The sequence below is a fragment of the Apostichopus japonicus genome, chromosome 14 (genome assembly GCF_037975245.1).
Source record: "Apostichopus japonicus isolate 1M-3 chromosome 14, ASM3797524v1, whole genome shotgun sequence".
NCBI classification, from domain to species: domain Eukaryota; kingdom Metazoa; phylum Echinodermata; class Holothuroidea; order Aspidochirotida; family Stichopodidae; genus Apostichopus; species Apostichopus japonicus.
This window is the reverse complement of record NC_092574.1, coordinates 16,006,112-16,026,880: the sequence shown is the minus strand read 5'-3', so window position 1 is coordinate 16,026,880 and position 20,769 is coordinate 16,006,112. Positions and strand designations below refer to the sequence as shown.

Below are 20,769 nucleotides of genomic sequence, written 5' to 3'. Positions count from 1 at the left end.
ACTTACCTTCAAGATGCGTCGAGCGCCCTCTTTTATCGCTTCTATTTCTTAGCATACAACTTCCGAGGAACAATAGAAAACCGAAAAACTTTTTCAAAAAACAGGTTTGAGACTCCTTTGTTCTTCAAAAAAGTTTTTGAAAAAAAAAGGTTTGATTCGACTGCTTTGAAATCACGTATCACTGGCAAGATGCGTCGAGCGCCCTCTTTTATCGCTTCTATTTCTTAGCATACAACTTCCGAGGAACAATAGAAACCGAAAAACTTTTTCAAAAAACAGGTTTGAGACTCCTTTGTTCTTCAAAAAAGTTTTTGAAAAAAAAAAGGTTTGATTTGACTGCTTTGAAATCACGTATCACTGGCAAGATGCGTCGAGCGCCCTCTTTTATCGCTTCTATTTCTTAGCATACAACTTCCGAGGAACAATAGAAACCGAAAAACTTTTTCAAAAAACAGGTTTGAGACTCCTTTGTTCTTCAAAAAAGTTTTTGAAAAAAAAAAGGTTTGATTTGACTGCTTTGAAATCACGTATCACTGGCAAGATGCGTCGAGCGCCCTCTTTTATCGCTTCTATTTCTTAGCATACAACTTCCGAGGAACAATAGAAACCGAAAAACTTTTTCAAAAAACAGGTTTGAGACTCCTTTGTTCTTCAAAAAAGTTTTTGAAAAAAAAAAGGTTTGATTTGACTGCTTTGAAATCACGTATCACTGGCAAGATGCGTCGAGCGCCCTCTTTTATCGCTTCTATTTCTTAGCATACAACTTCCGAGGAACAATAGAAACCGAAAAACTTTTTCAAAAAACAGGTTTGAGACTCCTTTGTTCTTCAAAAAAGTTTTTGAAAAAAAAAAGGTTTGATTTGACTGCTTTGAAATCACGTATCACTGGCAAGATGCGTCGAGCGCCCTCTTTTATCGCTTCTATTTCTTAGCATACAACTTCCGAGGAACAATAGAAACCGAAAAACTTTTTCAAAAAACAGGTTTGAGACTCCTTTGTTCTTTAAAAAAGTTTTTGAAAAAAAAACAGGTTTGATTTGACTGCTTTGAAATCACGTATCACTGGCAAGATGCGTCGAGCGCCCTCTTTTATCGCTTCTATTTCTTAGCATACAACTTCCGAGGAACAATAGAAACCGAAAAACTTTTTCAAAAAACAGGTTTGAGACTCCTTTGTTCTTCAAAAAAGTTTTTGAAAAAAAAAAGGTTTGATTTGACTGCTTTGAAATCACGTATCACTGGCAAGATGCGTCGAGCGCCCTCTTTTATCGCTTCTATTTCTTAGCATACAACTTCCGAGGAACAATAGAAACCGAAAAACTTTTTCAAAAAACAGGTTTGAGACTCCTTTGTTCTTCAAAAAAGTTTTTGAAAAAAAAAAGGTTTGATTTGACTGCTTTGAAATCACGTATCACTGGCAAGATGCGTCGAGCGCCCTCTTTTATCGCTTCTATTTCTTAGCATACAACTTCCGAGGAACAATAGAAACCGAAAAACTTTTTCAAAAAACAGGTTTGAGACTCCTTTGTTCTTCAAAAAAGTTTTTGAAAAAAAAAAGGTTTGATTTGACTGCTTTGAAATCACGTATCACTGGCAAGATGCGTCGAGCGCCCTCTTTTATCGCTTCTATTTCTTAGCATACAACTTCCGAGGAACAATAGAAACCGAAAAACTTTTTCAAAAAACAGGTTTGAGACTCCTTTGTTCTTTAAAAAAGTTTTTGAAAAAAAAACAGGTTTGATTTGACTGCTTTGAAATCACGTATCACTGGCAAGATGCGTCGAGCGCCCTCTTTTATCGCTTCTATTTCTTAGCATACAACTTCCGAGGAACAATAGAAACCGAAAAACTTTTTCAAAAAACAGGTTTGAGACTCCTTTGTTCTTCAAAAAAGTTTTTGAAAAAAAAAAGGTTTGATTTGACTGCTTTGAAATCACGTATCACTGGCAAGATGCGTCGAGCGCCCTCTTTTATCGCTTCTATTTCTTAGCATACAACTTCCGAGGAACAATAGAAACCGAAAAACTTTTTCAAAAAACAGGTTTGAGACTCCTTTGTTCTTCAAAAAAGTTTTTGAAAAAAAAAAGGTTTGATTTGACTGCTTTGAAATCACGTATCACTGGCAAGATGCGTCGAGCGCCCTCTTTTATCGCTTCTATTTCTTAGCATACAACTTCCGAGGAACAATAGAAACCGAAAAACTTTTTCAAAAAACAGGTTTGAGACTCCTTTGTTCTTCAAAAAAGTTTTTGAAAAAAAAAAGGTTTGATTTGACTGCTTTGAAATCACGTATCACTGGCAAGATGCGTCGAGCGCCCTCTTTTATCGCTTCTATTTCTTAGCATACAACTTCCGAGGAACAATAGAAACCGAAAAACTTTTTCAAAAAACAGGTTTGAGACTCCTTTGTTCTTCAAAAAAGTTTTTGAAAAAAAAAAGGTTTGATTTGACTGCTTTGAAATCACGTATCACTGGCAAGATGCGTCGAGCGCCCTCTTTTATCGCTTCTATTTCTTAGCATACAACTTCCGAGGAACAATAGAAACCGAAAAACTTTTTCAAAAAACAGGTTTGAGACTCCTTTGTTCTTTAAAAAAGTTTTTGAAAAAAAAACAGGTTTGATTTGACTGCTTTGAAATCACGTATCACTGGCAAGATGCGTTGAGCGCCCTCTTTTATCGCTTATATGTCTTAGCATACAACTTCCGAGGAACAATAGAAAACCGAGAAACTTTTTGAAAAAACAGGTTTGAGACTCCTTTGTTCTTCAAAAAAGTTTTTGAAAAAAAAGGTTTGTTTTGACTGCTTTGAAATCACGTATCACTGGCAAGATGCGTCGAGTGCCCTCTTTTATCGCTTCTATTTCTTAGCATACAACTTCCGACTTGCCGCGATAGAAGCGTTCAATGTTTTAATCGTAATTTTTTCTCCAAAAATGGAACGGAGGGTGATAACATACTGCCCGATTCTGTTGTTTTAACTGGTTGTATGAGTTATAGATCTCATGGCTTAGAAATTTAGTATGGGGAAACACATGGGCGTCTGCAGAAATAAAAATCAGGGGACAAATAATCAAAGTAGACTTTTGTATACGATGGGTCTGGGGTCCTCTCCCAGAAAACAATTATAGACTGCCGCAAATGCAATTTCCGTCCTTTATTCAACAACTGTGGATAAATATGATAAAATGAGAACTAGTGATAATTTAAGTTACATCGACAATTATATGAATGCTGCTCCTGCATGCTCGTTATATTCATCTTAGAAAGCTCATACGTCTCACAGTACGATGAAAAGTGTACTATGGTTTAGCAGGTTGTAAGGTCCAGTTTATTTTTACATCAGAGACATTTCATTAGAAACATCCAAATACTTTCCTTCCAAAATTTTATCTTCTCAAAATATTTCCCGAAATTGACCAAAACTTCAGGTAATTCAACTGAAAGTGGAAACACCGCAGGACGTGAAGCTAGTTCAAATTGCCAAGACACAGTGTGAGTTGTTAACGATTGTTTTGTTCGCACTCAGTCCGTTTTGCTGACCACAATTTACCAGTCTCGTGAATAATGTTTCACTTGATTGAATGTGTTAATATTTCAGCGGAGAAGTCACGCCTAATAGTGTCAATAGTAATAATTCTCGTCTTTTATAGCATATCATTTGAACAATGCTGGATTAAACTGCGCCAAAGTTCAATACAGGGCGGGAATTTTTAATGCAGCGTTTGGGCAAGACAAAATGGTGGGGACACGGTATATCCTGTCCCCACCACTGAAAAAGTTGGTGGGGACACGTCCCGCTGTGTCCCACAGGATCTGCACCCATAGGTTAGTGGTCTGTACCTGAAGAGCAAGACAAACTCAATGTCTAGGGTTCAAATCCCAGTGAAGACAGTTTCCTTTTTCCATTATGAACCTTTATATATTAGAAACAAGCATTATTTCTCAACAGATACAGCGGTGCAGTGCTTTGTGCCTGACGAGCAAGACAGACTCCAAGTCAAGGGTTCAAACCCCAGTGAAGGCAGTTTTCCTTTTTCTATTCTTATACCTCTTTCCTTTCATTATGAACCTTAAATATTAGAAACGAGCATTATTTCTCAACAGTTAAATTGGCGCAGTGGTTAGTTTTAAAGACAAACTCCATGTCTAGGGTTCAAACCCCAGTGTAGGCAGTTGCTTTTGTTGTTCTTATATCCCTTTCCTCCAATTATGAACTTTAAATATTAGAAACAAAAAGCTACCAACACAGTTGTACCAAGTATGAATAAACTCTGACTTTCGGTTGCGGAGTTATTAGCATTTGGAGATTTTCACGTTTGACCCTGTGACCTCCTTATTATTAATGACAGTGGCGTAGGAAGGTACTTTTGAGTGGGGGGGCTGAAGACTGATGGCCGGCCTGGGGGAGGGGTCTAAGGGGAGGGGTGTCCCCCTCCCCTTTGGAATTTTTTGCATTTCCAGGTAGCCTCAGATGCAATTTGGTGCAATAAAGCACACTTCAACACCCACTCCATTTTGTAAACTTAATTTTGTATTTTCACCAGGCCTTAGATGCAATTTGGTGCTCATTTGGAAATGAAAAAGGGGCTTTCTGACTTGCGAAGCGGGGGGGCGGAATGATACTTCCGCCCCTCCACATTTTTCACTGGGGGGGCTGGCGCCCCCCCAGCCCCCCGGTTCCTACGCCCTTGATTAATGAGATGAGCACCAAAATCAATAGGGTTCATCAACTCACCATGGTGCATATGTGTACCAAGTATGACTTCAATCCAACTTGCCATTGTTGAGTTATCGTGTTTACGAGCCAAGGGCGTCACATACACACACACACGCAATCACTATCGCATAGATTCCTTGAGCCTTCAGGCAAGGAAGCAAAAAGGGAGCAACATTTGGTTGTGCCTCTGCACACCACATGCCTGGTTTACACCCAAATCTAAGTCCATAACTTTTGTGTATTCCTCTGTCATCACAAAGAACAAACTTACACGATGACCATCAAAACCAGAATGCAAAAATGCATTGTGGTTTTGATGATGTAACATGAGCAGTTTTCTTCATGAATCTGATGTAATGTATAGTGAGGGTGTACCTGTTTACAAGGGTTTCACGATTTGACCTCTGACCCCCACCAAAAGCAATAGCCTTCTTGTAATCAATGTGGTACTTCTACACACTAAATAAGAGGTCAGTCCAAGCTTCCATGATTGAGATATAGAGATTACAAGATTTTCACAATTTGACCCCTGGTGACCCCAATGGCCTTTGACCTCCACCAAAAACAATAGGCTTCTTGTAATCAAATGTGGTACTTCTACATATCAAATATAAAATTGGTCTGACCTTTCCTTCTTGAGATATTGTGTTTACAAGGTTTTCCCAATTTGACTCCTGGTGACCCCAAATGATCTTTGACCTCCAGCAAAACAATAGGCTCCTTGTACTCAATGTGGTACTTCTACACACTAAATATGAAAATTGGTCTGACCTTCTCTTCTTGAAATATCGCGTTTACAAGCTGGGCGTCACAAACTCACTCACACACATACGCCATCATGAATTCATAGGTTACGTTTATCATCGAAACCAAAAAAGGTGTGTAAGGAGGGAAGGGAGACCAACCGATACCCCCCTCACTTCCCCCCCCCCTGCCCAGAAAAAGAAAGACTAAATTGACTTGGTAATTATTTTTTAGGTCAAACACTTCAAGCATGTTAATTTTGCAATGATCTCAGGCTAACAATTTGTAATGAGTAATGGTAAACTATACAAAAGGTAGGCAGGCTTGTGCAGTGTGTATCTCTCACAAAACTATGCAATACTATGTTTTTAACTAGATGTAATTAAACACTTCTAATGTATTAATATAATCATCGTATATAATATATTCATTAATATATACATTCTCATGTATTAAAATATTCATGTTACTGAGAGACCATACTTGGTCAACCTTAATCAGCCATTAAAAAGGAAAAAGTGTCTTTTCCCTCCCTTTGTACATTTAATATTTAATATAGTGCACTGTAGAAATGGAAATGCAATTTTGAGGCGCCTCTCAAAGCAAAATCTGCCTCTAGTTTTCTCCTCCATCCCTCAGAAGTGTCAACACAAAACTAAGCACTTTAGTGTCATATGCAATGTCTAAAGTTACCTCTTCATGTGGCTTGTTACTTAACCCCCAACACCCCAATCCCACCCACACAGTACAAGATTGCATATTACAATCTGATCTCAATCCTATGAGTAAGGACCAAATTCATTGAAAGTCATATGTCTTTGACAATTATCATCTTTGGACATTTTATATTAATTATAAATATTTGATAATGATCATATTAATGGCTTTTAGCTACAGACATTGATTTTGTATTCTAGCTTTTTTGCTAGAATACTACCCTAGAATGACCTTTGACATTTACACTATCACTATCTCATCAATAAGATACATTAACATAACATGAATTACATAACTATCACAAAAACTGTTAAATTGAGATATAAGGCATTACACGATTATTCAAAAGTTTATTGCAAACGAATCCCGACACTCCCAGGCTCCATCTCTAATTCTGGAATGTGAGATTACATCAGTGTTTCGTACAAGTAAAGACATGTTACTGCCGACTCAACAGTCTGTTGGTGTAGACTTTGTCTCCTTGCGTTACCCTTACAGCCTGTTGGGTGTACCTACTTAGTCAACCTATTACAAATACCTACACACAGTTAATAGCAATATAACTTTAATATAGGAATTATATCACAAGTAGAGGAACATTAGTTTCCAGCAGAACTATCACAGATAGTTTACATAACTTCTGAAACTAAGACTAAGAAATGGCAAACGAAAATATCCAAACAAACTAAAAAACAAAGTATCAATTGATATACAAATGAATAATTGCTGTGGAATGTCATTTTATACCATCTCAAGTCATTCCACAAATGAATATATACTTTTCCTGTGTAAGCTTTGAATACACATCTACCCTGCATACCGATTTTAAATGTACGCATACACAAGATTGCAGTAGTCTAATAAATTAATTGCCAACATAAAATAACACTTTTAAAAACAATAAAGCAAAAAGAAAAGTAAAAACATCATCTATGATAGCAATATATAGAAAAAAAATTATAACATATGGCTACAAGTAAATGTTTAATCAATTATTAATCAAAATGCAAAGATACTTCCAACTTTAAAATATGTGGTTCATCAATTTCTCTTCCGCCTCCCCCTTCCCCTCACATCCTGTTCCTCGTCCCTCTCATCTCCCCACCATTCCCTTCCCCTGCTTCCTTTCTCCTGTTCCCTTCCCCTGCTTCCCCTCCCCTACTTAGGGTGGTCACTGAAATTACATCAAAGAGGAAGACAGGATGGACTGATTCTGGACTGGAGGAGGTCAACGTGAGATGTCACACAAGGCTCATGTCATCCCTGCTTGTGTGAAACCCTGCAGGTTTGTACACAGTATTTCACAATGTTCATACTTAGATATGTACACAATACAGTTGCATATATGCATACACAGAACATACATTCATATATGGAAGCCAGAACAGTAGATGTATGTACAAGTATGGTTTATAACAATGTGTAGCTGCAGAATATTCCGCAGATATCGACCACCGACAATTGCTGATATATTTATGATTGAAAATCTTCTTTATGAGAAATGCCAGATATTCATTCATCCATTGAGAGGTAATGTGTGCCAGACAGATAGAGGACGTGACCTGATGTGTGGTCACCCCACTATTTCCCCTTCCCTCCCCTCGTATTCATCCATAATCATGATAATATTTGATTTTTATATAGCGCTTTATACCAGCGACAGGTCTCAAAGCGCTTTACAGACGTTATATTACCCCTGGTCAATGATAACCTGTCCCAGAGACAATCCCTCTAGCCGGCTGCAGTTATATACTGCGCCCAATGACAAGTTACATCACAGGTACCAATTTAACCCCTGGGTGGAGAGTGGCAAGTGAGATAAAGCATCTTGCACAAGGACACAACATAATGAACTCGATACACTCAATCCATTTTAAAATACAAACGTTTAGGTTACTTCTACTTAAAGTCCATACAATCCAGTCCAATTTTTGTTGTTCCATTTGCAAATGTTTTGTGTTTTATGTCTATTTTCTCCATTAAATGTGCAAGATGATTGGGCTATTAAACAGATTGTGTCTGATGTATTGCGCCATATACCATGCAAAATGCAGCCCTAACAATTTAATGAGACTGCTGTGGATATTGCAGGTAGGCCAGTTCTGCATATAAATCCAGTACCAACATGTCGTATTAGAGCAAACAGTTTGAATAATTGTGATAAATCCGTCCAAACAGGAAATAGGCAAACAGCACCACAACTATTGACAAGGTATTAGACTTGTATAAGTTAGAGAGCCAACCTATTGAGCTTAGCAGGATCTAAGATTTACACATGCTCACAGGATCTGATATTCTCATGGTCAAAACTAAAACATTACCAACACAGGCTTTTTTGCAGTACTACACCAGCAGATTGCTACAAAAAAAAATAATAATAAATCATAAATAAAAATTTTTCTCTCTCTCTTTGGATAAGGTTCTAGACTTAACGTCAAAGTTTACACACTAAAATGCATCTCTGTTTTTCAACAATTGTTACCTACGAATGAATCCGAGGAGAGTCCTTAGGCAACAAATAGGGCAATATTGACATTTTCTGACCATTTCATTGCTATTCTTAAAGGGAGATTCCCCAGCCGAATGTCAATTGTCATTTACAAGGTGAAGACTTTCAGGGAGAAATATATGAACCCAGAGGTGATCTTTAATTCTGAAAATCACACATCCCAAAGGGATGAAATGCTACAGTTATTATCAGCAAATTGGTTGCATAAATTAATTAATTTTTAATTCAATTAAATGTTTTTATGTACACTTTTTGTCTATTAAACTGAGAGGAGTGTTATGGAGATGAAAATAGTATGCATCTGATTAATTCACTTTTCGATAATGTGATCGAATGAACCATATTAATTTTAAAGTCAAAATACAAATTGATTCCCCCACCCAACATGAAATGCACATTACTGTAAATGTGTTCCATATCAGAATTACAGAATCAAGAAATCTCAAAATACAACTTATAAATTCATACATGAACAGATCTTACCAAAAACATCTACACACATTCTGATATAGATATTGTATGGGTGGTTAATAACATCCATACATTCTGATTTGACAAAAAAAAAACCTCATTGGGGTGCCAAAAGGTGGGGGAGGGGGAGGGGGAGGGGGAGGAGGGACCTAATTTATAGTCCAAACTAGTACAAGGAATGCACCATTTGACCTCTTTAACTTGGAACTTTTTGCTGGAGGGAGGACCCACACCCCCCTACAGGGGAGTCACATTCAACAACCCCACCTCTCATTCTCTCATAACATTTTTCCACAAGGTTTTGCATTCAACTCCCCCCCCCCCTCCCCCTTTTAAAATGTGGTCATATGTCTGCTTCCATAGTAATAGTTAAAGTAAACCGTGGGTCAGCACCAATTGCAGTTCAAGGCATTTTCTTAAAACTGTTAAAAGTTCATAAATTTATTTCTTTGTTTGTTGCTGTGTTTTATGTTTTCCATTATATTTAGAGAAAGTGTAAGACTTCTAATCTGATATTGAAGGCCTCCTGGATTCTTACAGATTTCTAAAACATATTTCATTTAATTTAATTACATTTTCTCAGCTGCTAAAATGAAAGAAAAAAATGGATAAACTGTAACTTATATTAAAGCAGTATTTACAAATAACAGGCACTATTAAGAAGATTAGCCATATAACAAGATATTTTCACATTAAGCCTAAAGTCAACATATAAAAGACTTTTTCTTTCTTTCCCTTCTACTCAGTTACCGGAGAGTTTTGAAACACTGTCCATGGCTGCATACCACTGCACACATGTCAGTTTCATTATTTTCTTCCCATTGTTGTCATGACAATCTTTTCTACACTTCAAAAATAATAAACAATTGTTTCTCAGCACAGCAAGCATATGACATCTATTTATTAACTTAAAAGCAAGATTAAGTCTTGATCATCAACAATATATTTATATTTAAACATATTAAATATATATCTATAAATCAATTGTTCCTTATCAATATCATCAATTAACTACAACCCCTTATAGTATAAGCTGTCCTTTCTTTTTAATAACCATGGTTTCTTTTTTATTCACTAAGGGCATGGGGTGGGGAGGGGCAGGGGAACCATGCCTACAGCCCTTCCATAAATGTTCATGCACCAAAATAAGATCAGCCTGGGACAATTTTGAAATTCCTTCCCTCTCCCCCTCCCCCCCCCCCCTACCTATGAAATCCTGTGCAGATCACTGTCCACATGCAAAATAATTAAATCATCAATTTAAAAAAATTGTAATTCAAAGCTTGTTCACTTCAAAATGCTGAAACCAATTGCACTTGACCCATTGCCAAACTTAAAGAGGTAAAACTAGGAAGGTGCAGAAAGCTACAGCATATTTGTGCTAGCAATATCTGTACAGTATTGACAGAATAGTACTGCAGTAAAAGGTATTCTTTCAACGATTTCTCCATTAATACCGAGATGCATGCATAATGCTTCCTGCAACCATTCTACTTTGGCCTCGTTTGAAGGTGACTTTGACAAACTTTGACAACCTCAAACTTGTTTTAATTTTCATGTCACCTGAAATACATGCTCAAGAGAGGATTGTGTTGACAAATCTCAGAACTGGATTCTGAGCAGATATTCAAGAAATATAGCACTGTTAAATCAAAATTAAAAATAATAAATAATAATAGATAGTAAGCAGCCTGTCCAAAACTGTACCAGTTTTATATTGCACTCTTTGTTTGGTCTCGTCTGTCATTAATATTTTCAAATAACGTGTGAAATATGTAAATTGTGAAATATTTGGATTGATCCTGAAACACAGATTTGACAAATCCATCATCAGCTCCTCATTGTCCAGGTCTTTTTCTTAATTTGAATCCATTGTTTTATGGATTCTAATTAATATATTAATAACTATTCTTTAAGCTTCATATGAAAAAAATTCAGCAATCATGTACTTGAAAATGTGAGGTTTTGACTACAAAAGTGGCAAGTAATTATCTTTTATCTGTATATTCGGCGGTACATTTTCAGAAATTTAGATCACAAATTTTCATACATTTGAAACGTTTAGATCAGTGAATGCAATGTGGCTAAATGTTAAATTAAAGAAGAATAATGGCTTATAATATCAAGTTTCCAGTTTGGCAAGTTTTTCTAGAGGTTTAAAAAGAGAAAATCCTTACCCTCTATTGATAGGTTTGCTGCAATGTGAGGAATCTGGTTAAAAGAGGTAAACTATGGTTTATTTCGGATAAAACAAAGGAGTATGACAAGGGAGACGGCCTTTTGTGTAGAAAATGTATCTGTAGACACTCGTCACACTGGCATGTCATTGTGGCAAATAACTGGCGCAATTCCAGAGGGGGTGGGGTATGTACAAACCACCCCCTTTTTCAACCCAACAAAAAAAAATTTAAAGCAGTTACTAGTACAACCATGTGTGTAGATATATTTATAGCCTAAATATGCCTCAGAATGTACAATTTTGTGTCCAAAATTTTAAACAATTTCTGAGAGACAGTCGTACCCCCCGCACCCCTACACAGGAATTGGCTTCAAAACCCCCAGGGACACACCCCTTCTTTTGATAAACCTGGGTCTGTACCCGGATAAATGGAGTGCATACAGAAACAGAAACTTTAAATTACTTTGGATGTTAATTTCAGGCTGTGAGTCACAGATGACAGCAAAAGATATCAGTAGACCAAGGTAATATATAACTTACACATTTGTTTCTCTCATGTTACGCAGATCTGCTAGGTAACAATGATCAAATTCTTCATCTTGTTCTACACTATCTGTCTCAGAGCTCTTTCGAGTATCTGAGAAACAACAATGGCCGATGACAGTGAATATGACGGGTAAAAAGAACAGTCCATGTAGGATACCGAACGACATCACCAGCACTAGAATCTTTGCAAAGACTTCAAAAATGTAGCTGTTTGTTGCAAACAGTGTCGAAACTCCGAGGATGGTGGAGACTGCGCTCTGCAAGATAGGGAAACCTAACGAGTACAAGGAATTCGCTGCCCTCTCTCGGGGAGGAATTGAATTCGATTGCAAGACAAAGGAGTATGATATATGCGCCGAAAAATCAACACTAAAGCCTATGCAAAGGATTATGTGTATCATAGAGATACTGTCTAGGTGGACCTCCCATAGCGACATAAACCCGACAACACCCGTCTCTATGGAAACCACGCATAACGTTATAACTAGGGCTACTAGAGGACTTGGAATCAGCACTATAGCTACAAGAAGCATTGCGAGTGTAGCGATCAGCAAATTTTGGATGGTACTAGGCAAAACGATTAGAAACTGCTCAAAGACTATAAAATTTGGTGAAAATACTTCAATACTGAAATTTTGCCCATTTTGGTCTGCCAGGTTACGAATTTCAGTCATCATTTTACTCTGTGCGTGAGGCGTTGCCAGGCTACCGGTAGCAATTAGAAACCTTGACGAAATGATCTCTCCATTTTGGTTGAAGTTGATGTCTTCACGATACTTTGTAAACTTAGGTATATTCAGAAAAGAATCTTGTAAGATATGGGTTAAGTCAGCCTTGTCTTTGGTGCTTGTATTAAACTGGTCGGCATAGCTCAAGAAATCTGTGAACCAAAACTCGGTGAAATTTCCCTCCCTGTTGTATGGGCTGGCTTCGAAAGACGATACCAGATTTTGGATATTTCTCTGTACCTCGGGATCCCAGTAATCTAACTTGTCGTTAATCATGACCGAGACCGGAGGCCCGTATTGCGTGTAATATTTGGCGTGGTATTCAAAGAATTGATTAGTCATCGATCCCTTCTCTGCCAAGTTTTGTAATTCTAGCCCTTCCTCTATGTGAACGCAGCCGTAGATGGCCGTGGCGATGTACCCTACGTAAACGATTGCAATTAATATCATTGAGAAGGGATGTGTTATGACCGGAGCAAAGATATCTCTGAAAAATGACATCACGAGATGATCCTGTCTGGGCGCAGGTGACGGATCCTGAAGATCACGTTTGTATCCCCCCGAACACAACAGTCTGTAGAAGATTGACGGTGACTCCTCCTGACTTACCACCTTACAGAAAAAATAACAGTGCCTATTGGACGCCTCTCTTCGGCCAGTCAAGACCATGACAGAACCGCAGAAGGTCAGCTGATAGAAAAGGTCCATTAAAACTGCGACACCGGTGCATATACAAAACGTCCGGACGGCGGGGAGGGGAACGATTGCTCCGGCGCAGAACGCTAGGAAATCTGTCAGGCTTGTGATGGTGATGGAGACCGCTGCCTCTGAAAGAGCTTCTCCCATCCTAGACTCAACAGATTCAGCGGGGTTTGTCTTCCTCCAGGCTGCCAGCATGATAAATGTGTCATCGAGTCCCACACCTTGAAGGAGAACACAAACGGAAACGAATGAAAAACTCTAATAGTTTATTTTTTTTTTACGAATGACTACACTTATGTACTTATCCTCATTCAATATATGCAGCCTGGTCCAACTAGGGTCAGGCCTACAAAACTAGTAACATTCTAGCAATTAGCCCACACTGACATACTTCCCACATAAAGGCACAAGCTTAGCTCAATTTTCCTTCTGAATTTACCAATCTGAAATCATTGCAACTTTTTTCTGACTGTGATTTCTTCCCAGGTCTTGCAGTTCTTTTATGATACTGACAGCTTACAATGCAGTGTTCCATGCAGACTTATTTGAGTGTGACCATGAATACATGGGATCATCCTTTCAAAGCATTACTACGTACTTTACACAGGCTCACATTGTGGCTTGATATATATGCTAACTAGATATGCTTAATTTGGCCACAATGATTTCAAAACTGTTTGACCACATTTCAAGTACAAGTAAAAGTCCTTTTTTAATTCTCTTGCAAATTACATATTTTTCTTGTAGGCAATATCTGTAATGTATGAATGCGATGTCCTTGAACTGCAATTTCATTTATTTGAAACAAATCAACGACGGTACATGAGGTTTCACTACATACAGTATGACAGCAATAGGAGGATGGCCATGGCTGACAGGCAGCTATCTAGCATACAATACTACAATAGCTGCATGACATCATTCAAGGGAACTAGATGCACCTGCACAATGTTAGACAACTCAAAGCCACCTGTCCAACAGTCATGTCATTTAACTGCTGAAGATTTGATTGTTGGCATCAACGTATAGATCAATGGTGTGACCAGGTCCTCCCCATCTCACCCATCTCCCCCCTCCCCAAATCAAACTTCATGTGATGTCTTATGGACCACACACTTGAGCACAGGGAATAATATAGAGTTCCAATTTTGCATAGCAGTTATGAAGGATCAGAACTTTGTCTCCTATTATATACAGTCTATGACATCTGTGTTAACTTAATATAAAACTGAGCACTATGCATCTTTGCATTTGTATAGCAATTTGGACATTTTATTTCCTGGTGCAGCTTACTGATATAGAAAATGCATTGCAGATTCCCTAGTATTATCTTGAATTCTTGATGTCTCTAAGTTCCATACAAGAAGAGTACAATATATATGCCAGCTAGAAGTGAGAGTAAGAGCAATTGAAGCAAAACACAATTAATCCGCAAACTTAAAGCTGAGAGGTATTACTTTCTCTTCTCAAGAAGCTTTAAGTGTAATTACAATCTGCAATGACCTGGTACAAGTTTAACACATAACAATCTTCATGATAATTGCTAGTACATTTTAATATAGATACTGTATGCCACATAATTCAATTGCTTCAACATTAAAGTGTGACGTTTACTACACAGAAAATATTAATTTTGATAATTATAATAAAGCCTTCAAGATCATTAAGTGAACTAAGTTGTCACTTCATGTTGCATGTTCTTGTATTCTAACATATAATATATGAGACAACCTAGGCACAAAATTCATATGATTTGGACAGTTCACATATTAGGGCACAACATTGTGAGTGATTAGACTTCACACAGACAGACAGACAGACAGACAGAAGACACCACAGACAAGTGCTGTACTGGTTGCTCTCTCAAACATGGTAAAAGGTCTCTGCCCAAAACTGCACACAGTTTGAAAGACATTAACAATTTAGGGAAGCTTTATACTTTTGCAACTTTGTCCTCATATACATGACATCATGCCATCAGCATCAAATTAACTGAACGCATAACAGTTTAATACTTGTAAAGTTGTAAGACAATATACATACTAAACACAGAACCCAAAGTATACATACATAGATCATTGCATGAACTATGACATCTTTTAAATTTGAAACTTGTCCCACATTCATGCACATGCATTGTGTCCTGTTGTTAGCATCGACACCTATTAACCACAAACATATTTTGAAGGAGAATTTTTTTGGCTACAAAAAACAAAACAGATTGATCGCTCACCTAAAGCAAGAAATGGCATAGAGACAGCGACCTGGTTGAATGGAAGACCGCAAAAGGAAAGGAATCCAGTACAGCTGGCAACAGCTAATCCCGCAGATACGACTCCACTGATGGCCAGCCATGGTTTGCTGAGTACCCAATCCTTCATCATGCAAGAAGCCACAGCAAATACGATTAATACTCCGATCGTGGCAGTAAAGAATGGCAGGACTCCTACGGTTAGAGTCTTCTGAGCCTCATCTATAGCATCGGAGGTATAATAAAGACACAAAATCTCCTTGGATTGAAATCCTTCCAATACCTCAGCGGCGGCATCCTCCCATGCGCCGGAAACCGCGTTGACATCGGCAGGTTCGTGACGGAGGTAGAAGAAGAGCGACAACGCCTTGGCGGATGTTGCATATCCGTTCTCCTCGACGACATCTCCCAAGAAGGAATCGAGAGGGATTAATTCTCTCTGATCGCCGATGGTAAACTCTGCTATCGGATACGGAATACCGCTAAACGATCGATTATATTGACGGGAGAGCTTGATCCACTGCAGGACTGGATTGATCGAGCAGACACCTCCTATCTTACCACAAAGGTCATTGTAACTGAAGAGAGTCTTATTGTCGTTTAAAACGGTGGTACTAATTATCTTTTCCCTCAAGGTGAATATTTCATCCATTGCACTGTTCTTAAATATATTGCCATTGTCCTTCGTTGTAATGATGACCCAAACAAGCCTCTGATACATCTCAGTTATTCGCGTGGGGACAAAATTGTCAAATCTTGTCGGAAAATGCGACTGAGTGAAAGCCTTCTCCGCCCTGGCTCTGCTGACGTCCGGTGTGAATAAAGCTTCCGTGTTGCTCTGAAACTGAAGACGTACTATGCCGCAGCTTAGGATGCCTGCAACCGTGAGCGAAAACAAGAGAACAGCAAAAGGATGCCTTGCGATAAAGTGGCCGTAACTCCTGAAACTGTCGCTCAACCATCTTTCCAGACAACCAAAGACTCGGGCCATTTTCTGGTAAGCTAGAATGTGGAAAATAGAAATAAAATAAATTTATGCATGGCATACACAAAACAAAATACAGACCTAGCTCTAGTAACCATGCAATTATAATTGGTATATAATCAATGAAGAAATATACCTGCCATAATTGTCAAAATAAAAAAAAATTAAAACTTACATCTGAAAATTCATCATGGATATGATCTTCTTTTTAGGTGAAATATTATTGTGGAAGTTGTTTTAATATTTTCAAGTTGAATGTTATTGTGAATTAAACATACTGTAAGTCACAAATATTTGCAGGCAGCGTTAATTTAGGAAAGAAATGATGTGAATTGAATACAACAACTGATCTAAAAATCTGTCTGCACCTTATTTGTATGTACTGGTACCAATACATGCATACAGTACCTGTATGAGGCATCACATGCACACTCATCTGTTGAATAGTGAACTGACTGGTATATAGTTTTTTGAGTTCTTTAGCCTGTACTCAAGGTAGTTTTGTTCTGGATGGATTTCAGCACCTTATTTGATCTGCATGGTTACTATACGTCCGATTCTGGACAAATTCACTCTCATAAAAAGAACATTTCATGTACTTTTGATGAAGGCTTAAGTCCTGCACTTACACCATTGAGTTCACACTCATCCACCTACTTCAAATTCCTTATAATGTGCTTGATCTTGCTCTTGAAGGAGAGGAACTTGTTAAAAGTCAAGTTCTCTCCTGATTTAAAGTTGGAAATTTACCTGAAAACTTATCAACATCCAACTTTACGTCAACGCATCCAAATTTATGTATAAAACCTAAAATTTTGTACTGTGTACTGTAGGCATGAACAACACAATCAACACATACAGAAATAGATCTTGTAACCTGCGGCAGCCCGACAATTTGTTAACATGTTAAGTTTTCTAGTCATTCATGGTATTATTACTGAAATAGATTAGAAGTACCACACCCAACTGTCTACCAGATTCACCAACCGGAATCATGGCAGAGACAGCTGGGACATCTAGGCTCAAGCATAGGAAAGGAATGAGTAATTTATTTCACCAGGCAATTATAACCAAAACACTATTACAAGACTGGAATACAAAACATGAAAAACAAAAGAAGTCTACTAGTAACTTCTGTCAATAAGAGTAGACCCTTTGATGATTGAAAAGAACTGCAGTGTAGTGCTAGTACAATGGTAACAAAGCTAGGTGACATTGAATGGAGTCACATTCAAGCATGACTTTTAAAATGGTAAAAATTCATTACATTTAGAACAGCAGAAAGTTATCCGCTACATGATAATGATAAGAAAACGTTATGCAAATATTTGTATTCAATTGCCAGGTCAAGTTCTTAATTCTTAATTAGGTCGCACATTGCAATACCCGGGCCCTCCATAATAACATACAACATTAGTAGGTAGCCTAGGACATAGTAGGCTTCTATTACGAGTCGTACGTATCTATGTTCACGTTTTTCAACAGTAACTATGGAGTGTGTGGCCTACACATGGGAAATACCCTTAGTAATAGTAGGCTTGTGTACACATGCTGTGACCTTGAGATAATCGCCGGCTAGCAACTAAACCAAATTAATCAAGCCTAACACTGTATTTTCAACAACAAAAAAGAAGATAAATGGGTGGACTTGCCTGGCAAACATATCTGTTATTTTCCCTTCTTAATACAGCATTACATGCCCATTGAGTGGACTGTGTCAATGGTTCCTTTTGGCGGTCTGGTTGTAGGCCTAGGCCTACTCAGAATTTCGTCAACCGCTCGCTCTAGTTTAGCTTCAGTGCAGTTTCCCAAACTCAAGATATCTTGCCTTAATAAATATGAGAATTGCAACGTCTTTTATTAATCACAATTACCTTATGTTAGAACGGTCACTTTCAGCTACATTATTTTTTTCCAAAGACAATGCTAGTAGTAGTAGGCCTACTAGTACGTTTGACTATTTATGCGTCCAGACATTAGTGCTGTTTATCTTTGTCGCTTCTTCTTCACGCAATTTCTTAGTACAGCCTCAGTTACGATCGATCGAGTGGTAAGCACCAGGGAGTTGTAAAGCCGGAAGAACGGCACTCGTTTTGTCTGCTCGGCAATGAGATGGTGTTATATAACGCTTACATAGGTCAAATCTCTAGATGGAACCGCTATTATCTAAGTTCAATTCTTTTCTGTTATCCTAGTAGGCCGCCGCAGAAATGTGGGTACTTTGACCGTCTACTGAAAATAGCACGTAAATCATTCTCGAAAAGTATTCGTGCTCCGTGTAGCTATAGTTTTTCATCATTCCCGATCCCTAACATTGCAATCAGAATGCTCGTGCCCTCAATTTCACAGGGGTTAAGAGAGACAATATACGAAATTGTATGCAGAATTGGGGGGGGGGGGGGGTCAGATCCATCATAATTGCCAGTTGTTCCATGGACCGAGAAAGGCTACTGCATTTTATAATCATAGCTTATGTTGAGTACCAGGGTAAGTGTAGGCCCTACAGCAGTTGAGGATCCGAGCACCCGAGTACGAAGTAATGAATCTTTCATTCAAGTACTTCTCAAGTAGGCTACTTTTGAATCATCATTTTTTTTACGACGCTTAATTAGCGACCACAAATGTGGGAGAAAACGGCAGGGGCTTATGGATTACAACTCATAGGCTACGTCGGGTGGCTTCCAATTCAACATTTTAATTCAAACTTGGAATCTTGTCAATTTAGAAAGTCATATCAGATGGGAAAACCGTAGATTTCTCTTGGATGAAAAACCCACCTTACTATGAGTGATAATGAGTCTATGACCCGGCCGTGTATCGAGCCCACCGGAACCTCACGATTGCATAGCGATCATTGCTTCAAATGCCACCGCCTTAATCCACTCGCCCGGCCACAGCACCGATTTATTAAATAAACAAGAACCTTAGGCAGGGGCGTAGCGAAGGGGTTTTTGTTGGGGGGGTGTGGAGAATTTGATTTGCCGACGGATCTGGAAGTGGTGACTGAAATGGGGGAGGGGTCTAAGGGGAGGGGGTGTCCCCCTCCCCTTTGGCAATTTTTTAGATGTGAAACGTCCTTAGATGCAATCTGGTGCATATTTTAAGTCAAATTTGAATTGCCGACGGATCTGGAAGTGGTGACTGAAATGGGGGAGGGGTCTAAGGGTAGGGGGTCTACCCCTCCCATTTTGGAAAATTTTTAGTTTTGAAACGTCCTTAGATGCAATCTGGTGCATATTTTAAGTCAAATTTGGCACGGAAGAAGCTCCCGTTCTCCTTTTCTCTATTCAGCTTTCCTTCTTTCTTCCCCTTCCGCTCTCTTCACCTTTACTCCTTTTGCCGACAGACCCAAAATTTGCCGACAGCGACCAAATTATTGGGGGGTGTGACACCCCCCCCCCCCCCGCTCGCTACGCCCCTGACCTTAGGTGTATAGCTACTGCCGGATTGTCATTGTAAGCCCAATTTAGCAAATATAGTTGATTACAGTAACGATATTGCTACCAAAAAATCGATTGTTCAATATAATGTGAGCAATGAATATATCGCTAATGCATGCATTCTTTATCTTCGTACGACCAGTAGGCCTAGCCTATCTATTCATATTGATGGAGATATTTTGTGTGCAGCCATGAAGTTTTCTGATGACACCAAACTGCATTCTGGGGAGTCTTCCAAAAGCGATTATGGGAACTTGAGTGTCCCTCCTGATCACCGTTTTTTCTACTAAGATATATCGTACTGTAGGCAAGATGTATGTGATATTCTGCTAATCTTTTTATACCGTAATTATGCATTTTACATCTCAAATGGTCGACTACGGTATTTGCTCATCGTGAATGTCACGACTATATTGTTATTTGCTTAAATTTGACCAAGGCCAGTGGGGTAGGGAGGTACTTTTGAGTGGGGGTGGGGGGCTGAAGGCTGATGGCCGGCCTGGGGATGGGTCTAAGGGAGGGGTGCCCCCCTCCCCCTTTGGAATTTTTTTGCATATCCAAGGTGGCCTCAGGTGCAATTTGGTGCAATATAGCACACTTCAACACCCACTCTATTTTGTAAATAATTTTGCATTTTCACCTGGCCTTAGATGCAATTTGGTGCTCCAAATGAGTTTTTTTCCCATTTGGAAATGAAATATATTTATATTCTTTCTTCCAAGTATTGAAAGATTGGTATAGCTAGAATCGTGAAAGATATATAAATAAAACTGAACAC

At 38.5% G+C, this 20,769-nt stretch overlaps 1 protein-coding gene across 2 annotated transcripts; it reads right to left on the bottom strand.

Moving 5' to 3' along the window:
• Nucleotides 1-5,686: 5,686 nt before the first annotated feature.
• LOC139979657 (patched domain-containing protein 3-like) lies at nt 5,687-18,839 on the bottom strand. 2 transcript variants are annotated; one of them, XM_071990668.1, is made up of 3 exons: nt 18,426-18,839; nt 15,549-16,568; nt 5,687-13,536 (listed from the first exon to the last, which is right to left on the bottom strand). In XM_071990668.1, the coding sequence occupies exons 2-3, from the start codon at nt 16,555-16,557 to the stop codon at nt 11,876-11,878; spliced, it is 2,670 nt and encodes an 889-aa protein (XP_071846769.1). In that variant the 5' UTR covers nt 16,558-16,568; nt 18,426-18,839; the 3' UTR covers nt 5,687-11,875. The 2 variants fall into 2 exon arrangements, with proteins under 2 accessions (XP_071846769.1, XP_071846768.1); XM_071990667.1 differs by having other exon boundaries at nt 18,204-18,838.
• Between the last annotated feature and the right edge of the window lie 1,930 nt (nt 18,840-20,769).

What these genes read in the sequence shown, in the direction of transcription:
- LOC139979657 (XM_071990668.1), bottom strand. Translation starts at nt 16,557, where the DNA reads ATGGCCCGAGTCTTTGGTTGTCTGGAAAGATGGTTGAGCGACAGTTTC. An exon ending in TATGCCATTTCTTGCTTTAG is followed by an intron (nt 13,537 to 15,548) that starts GTGAGCGATCAA and finishes TTCTCCTTCAAG; the next exon opens with GTGTGGGACTCGATGACACA.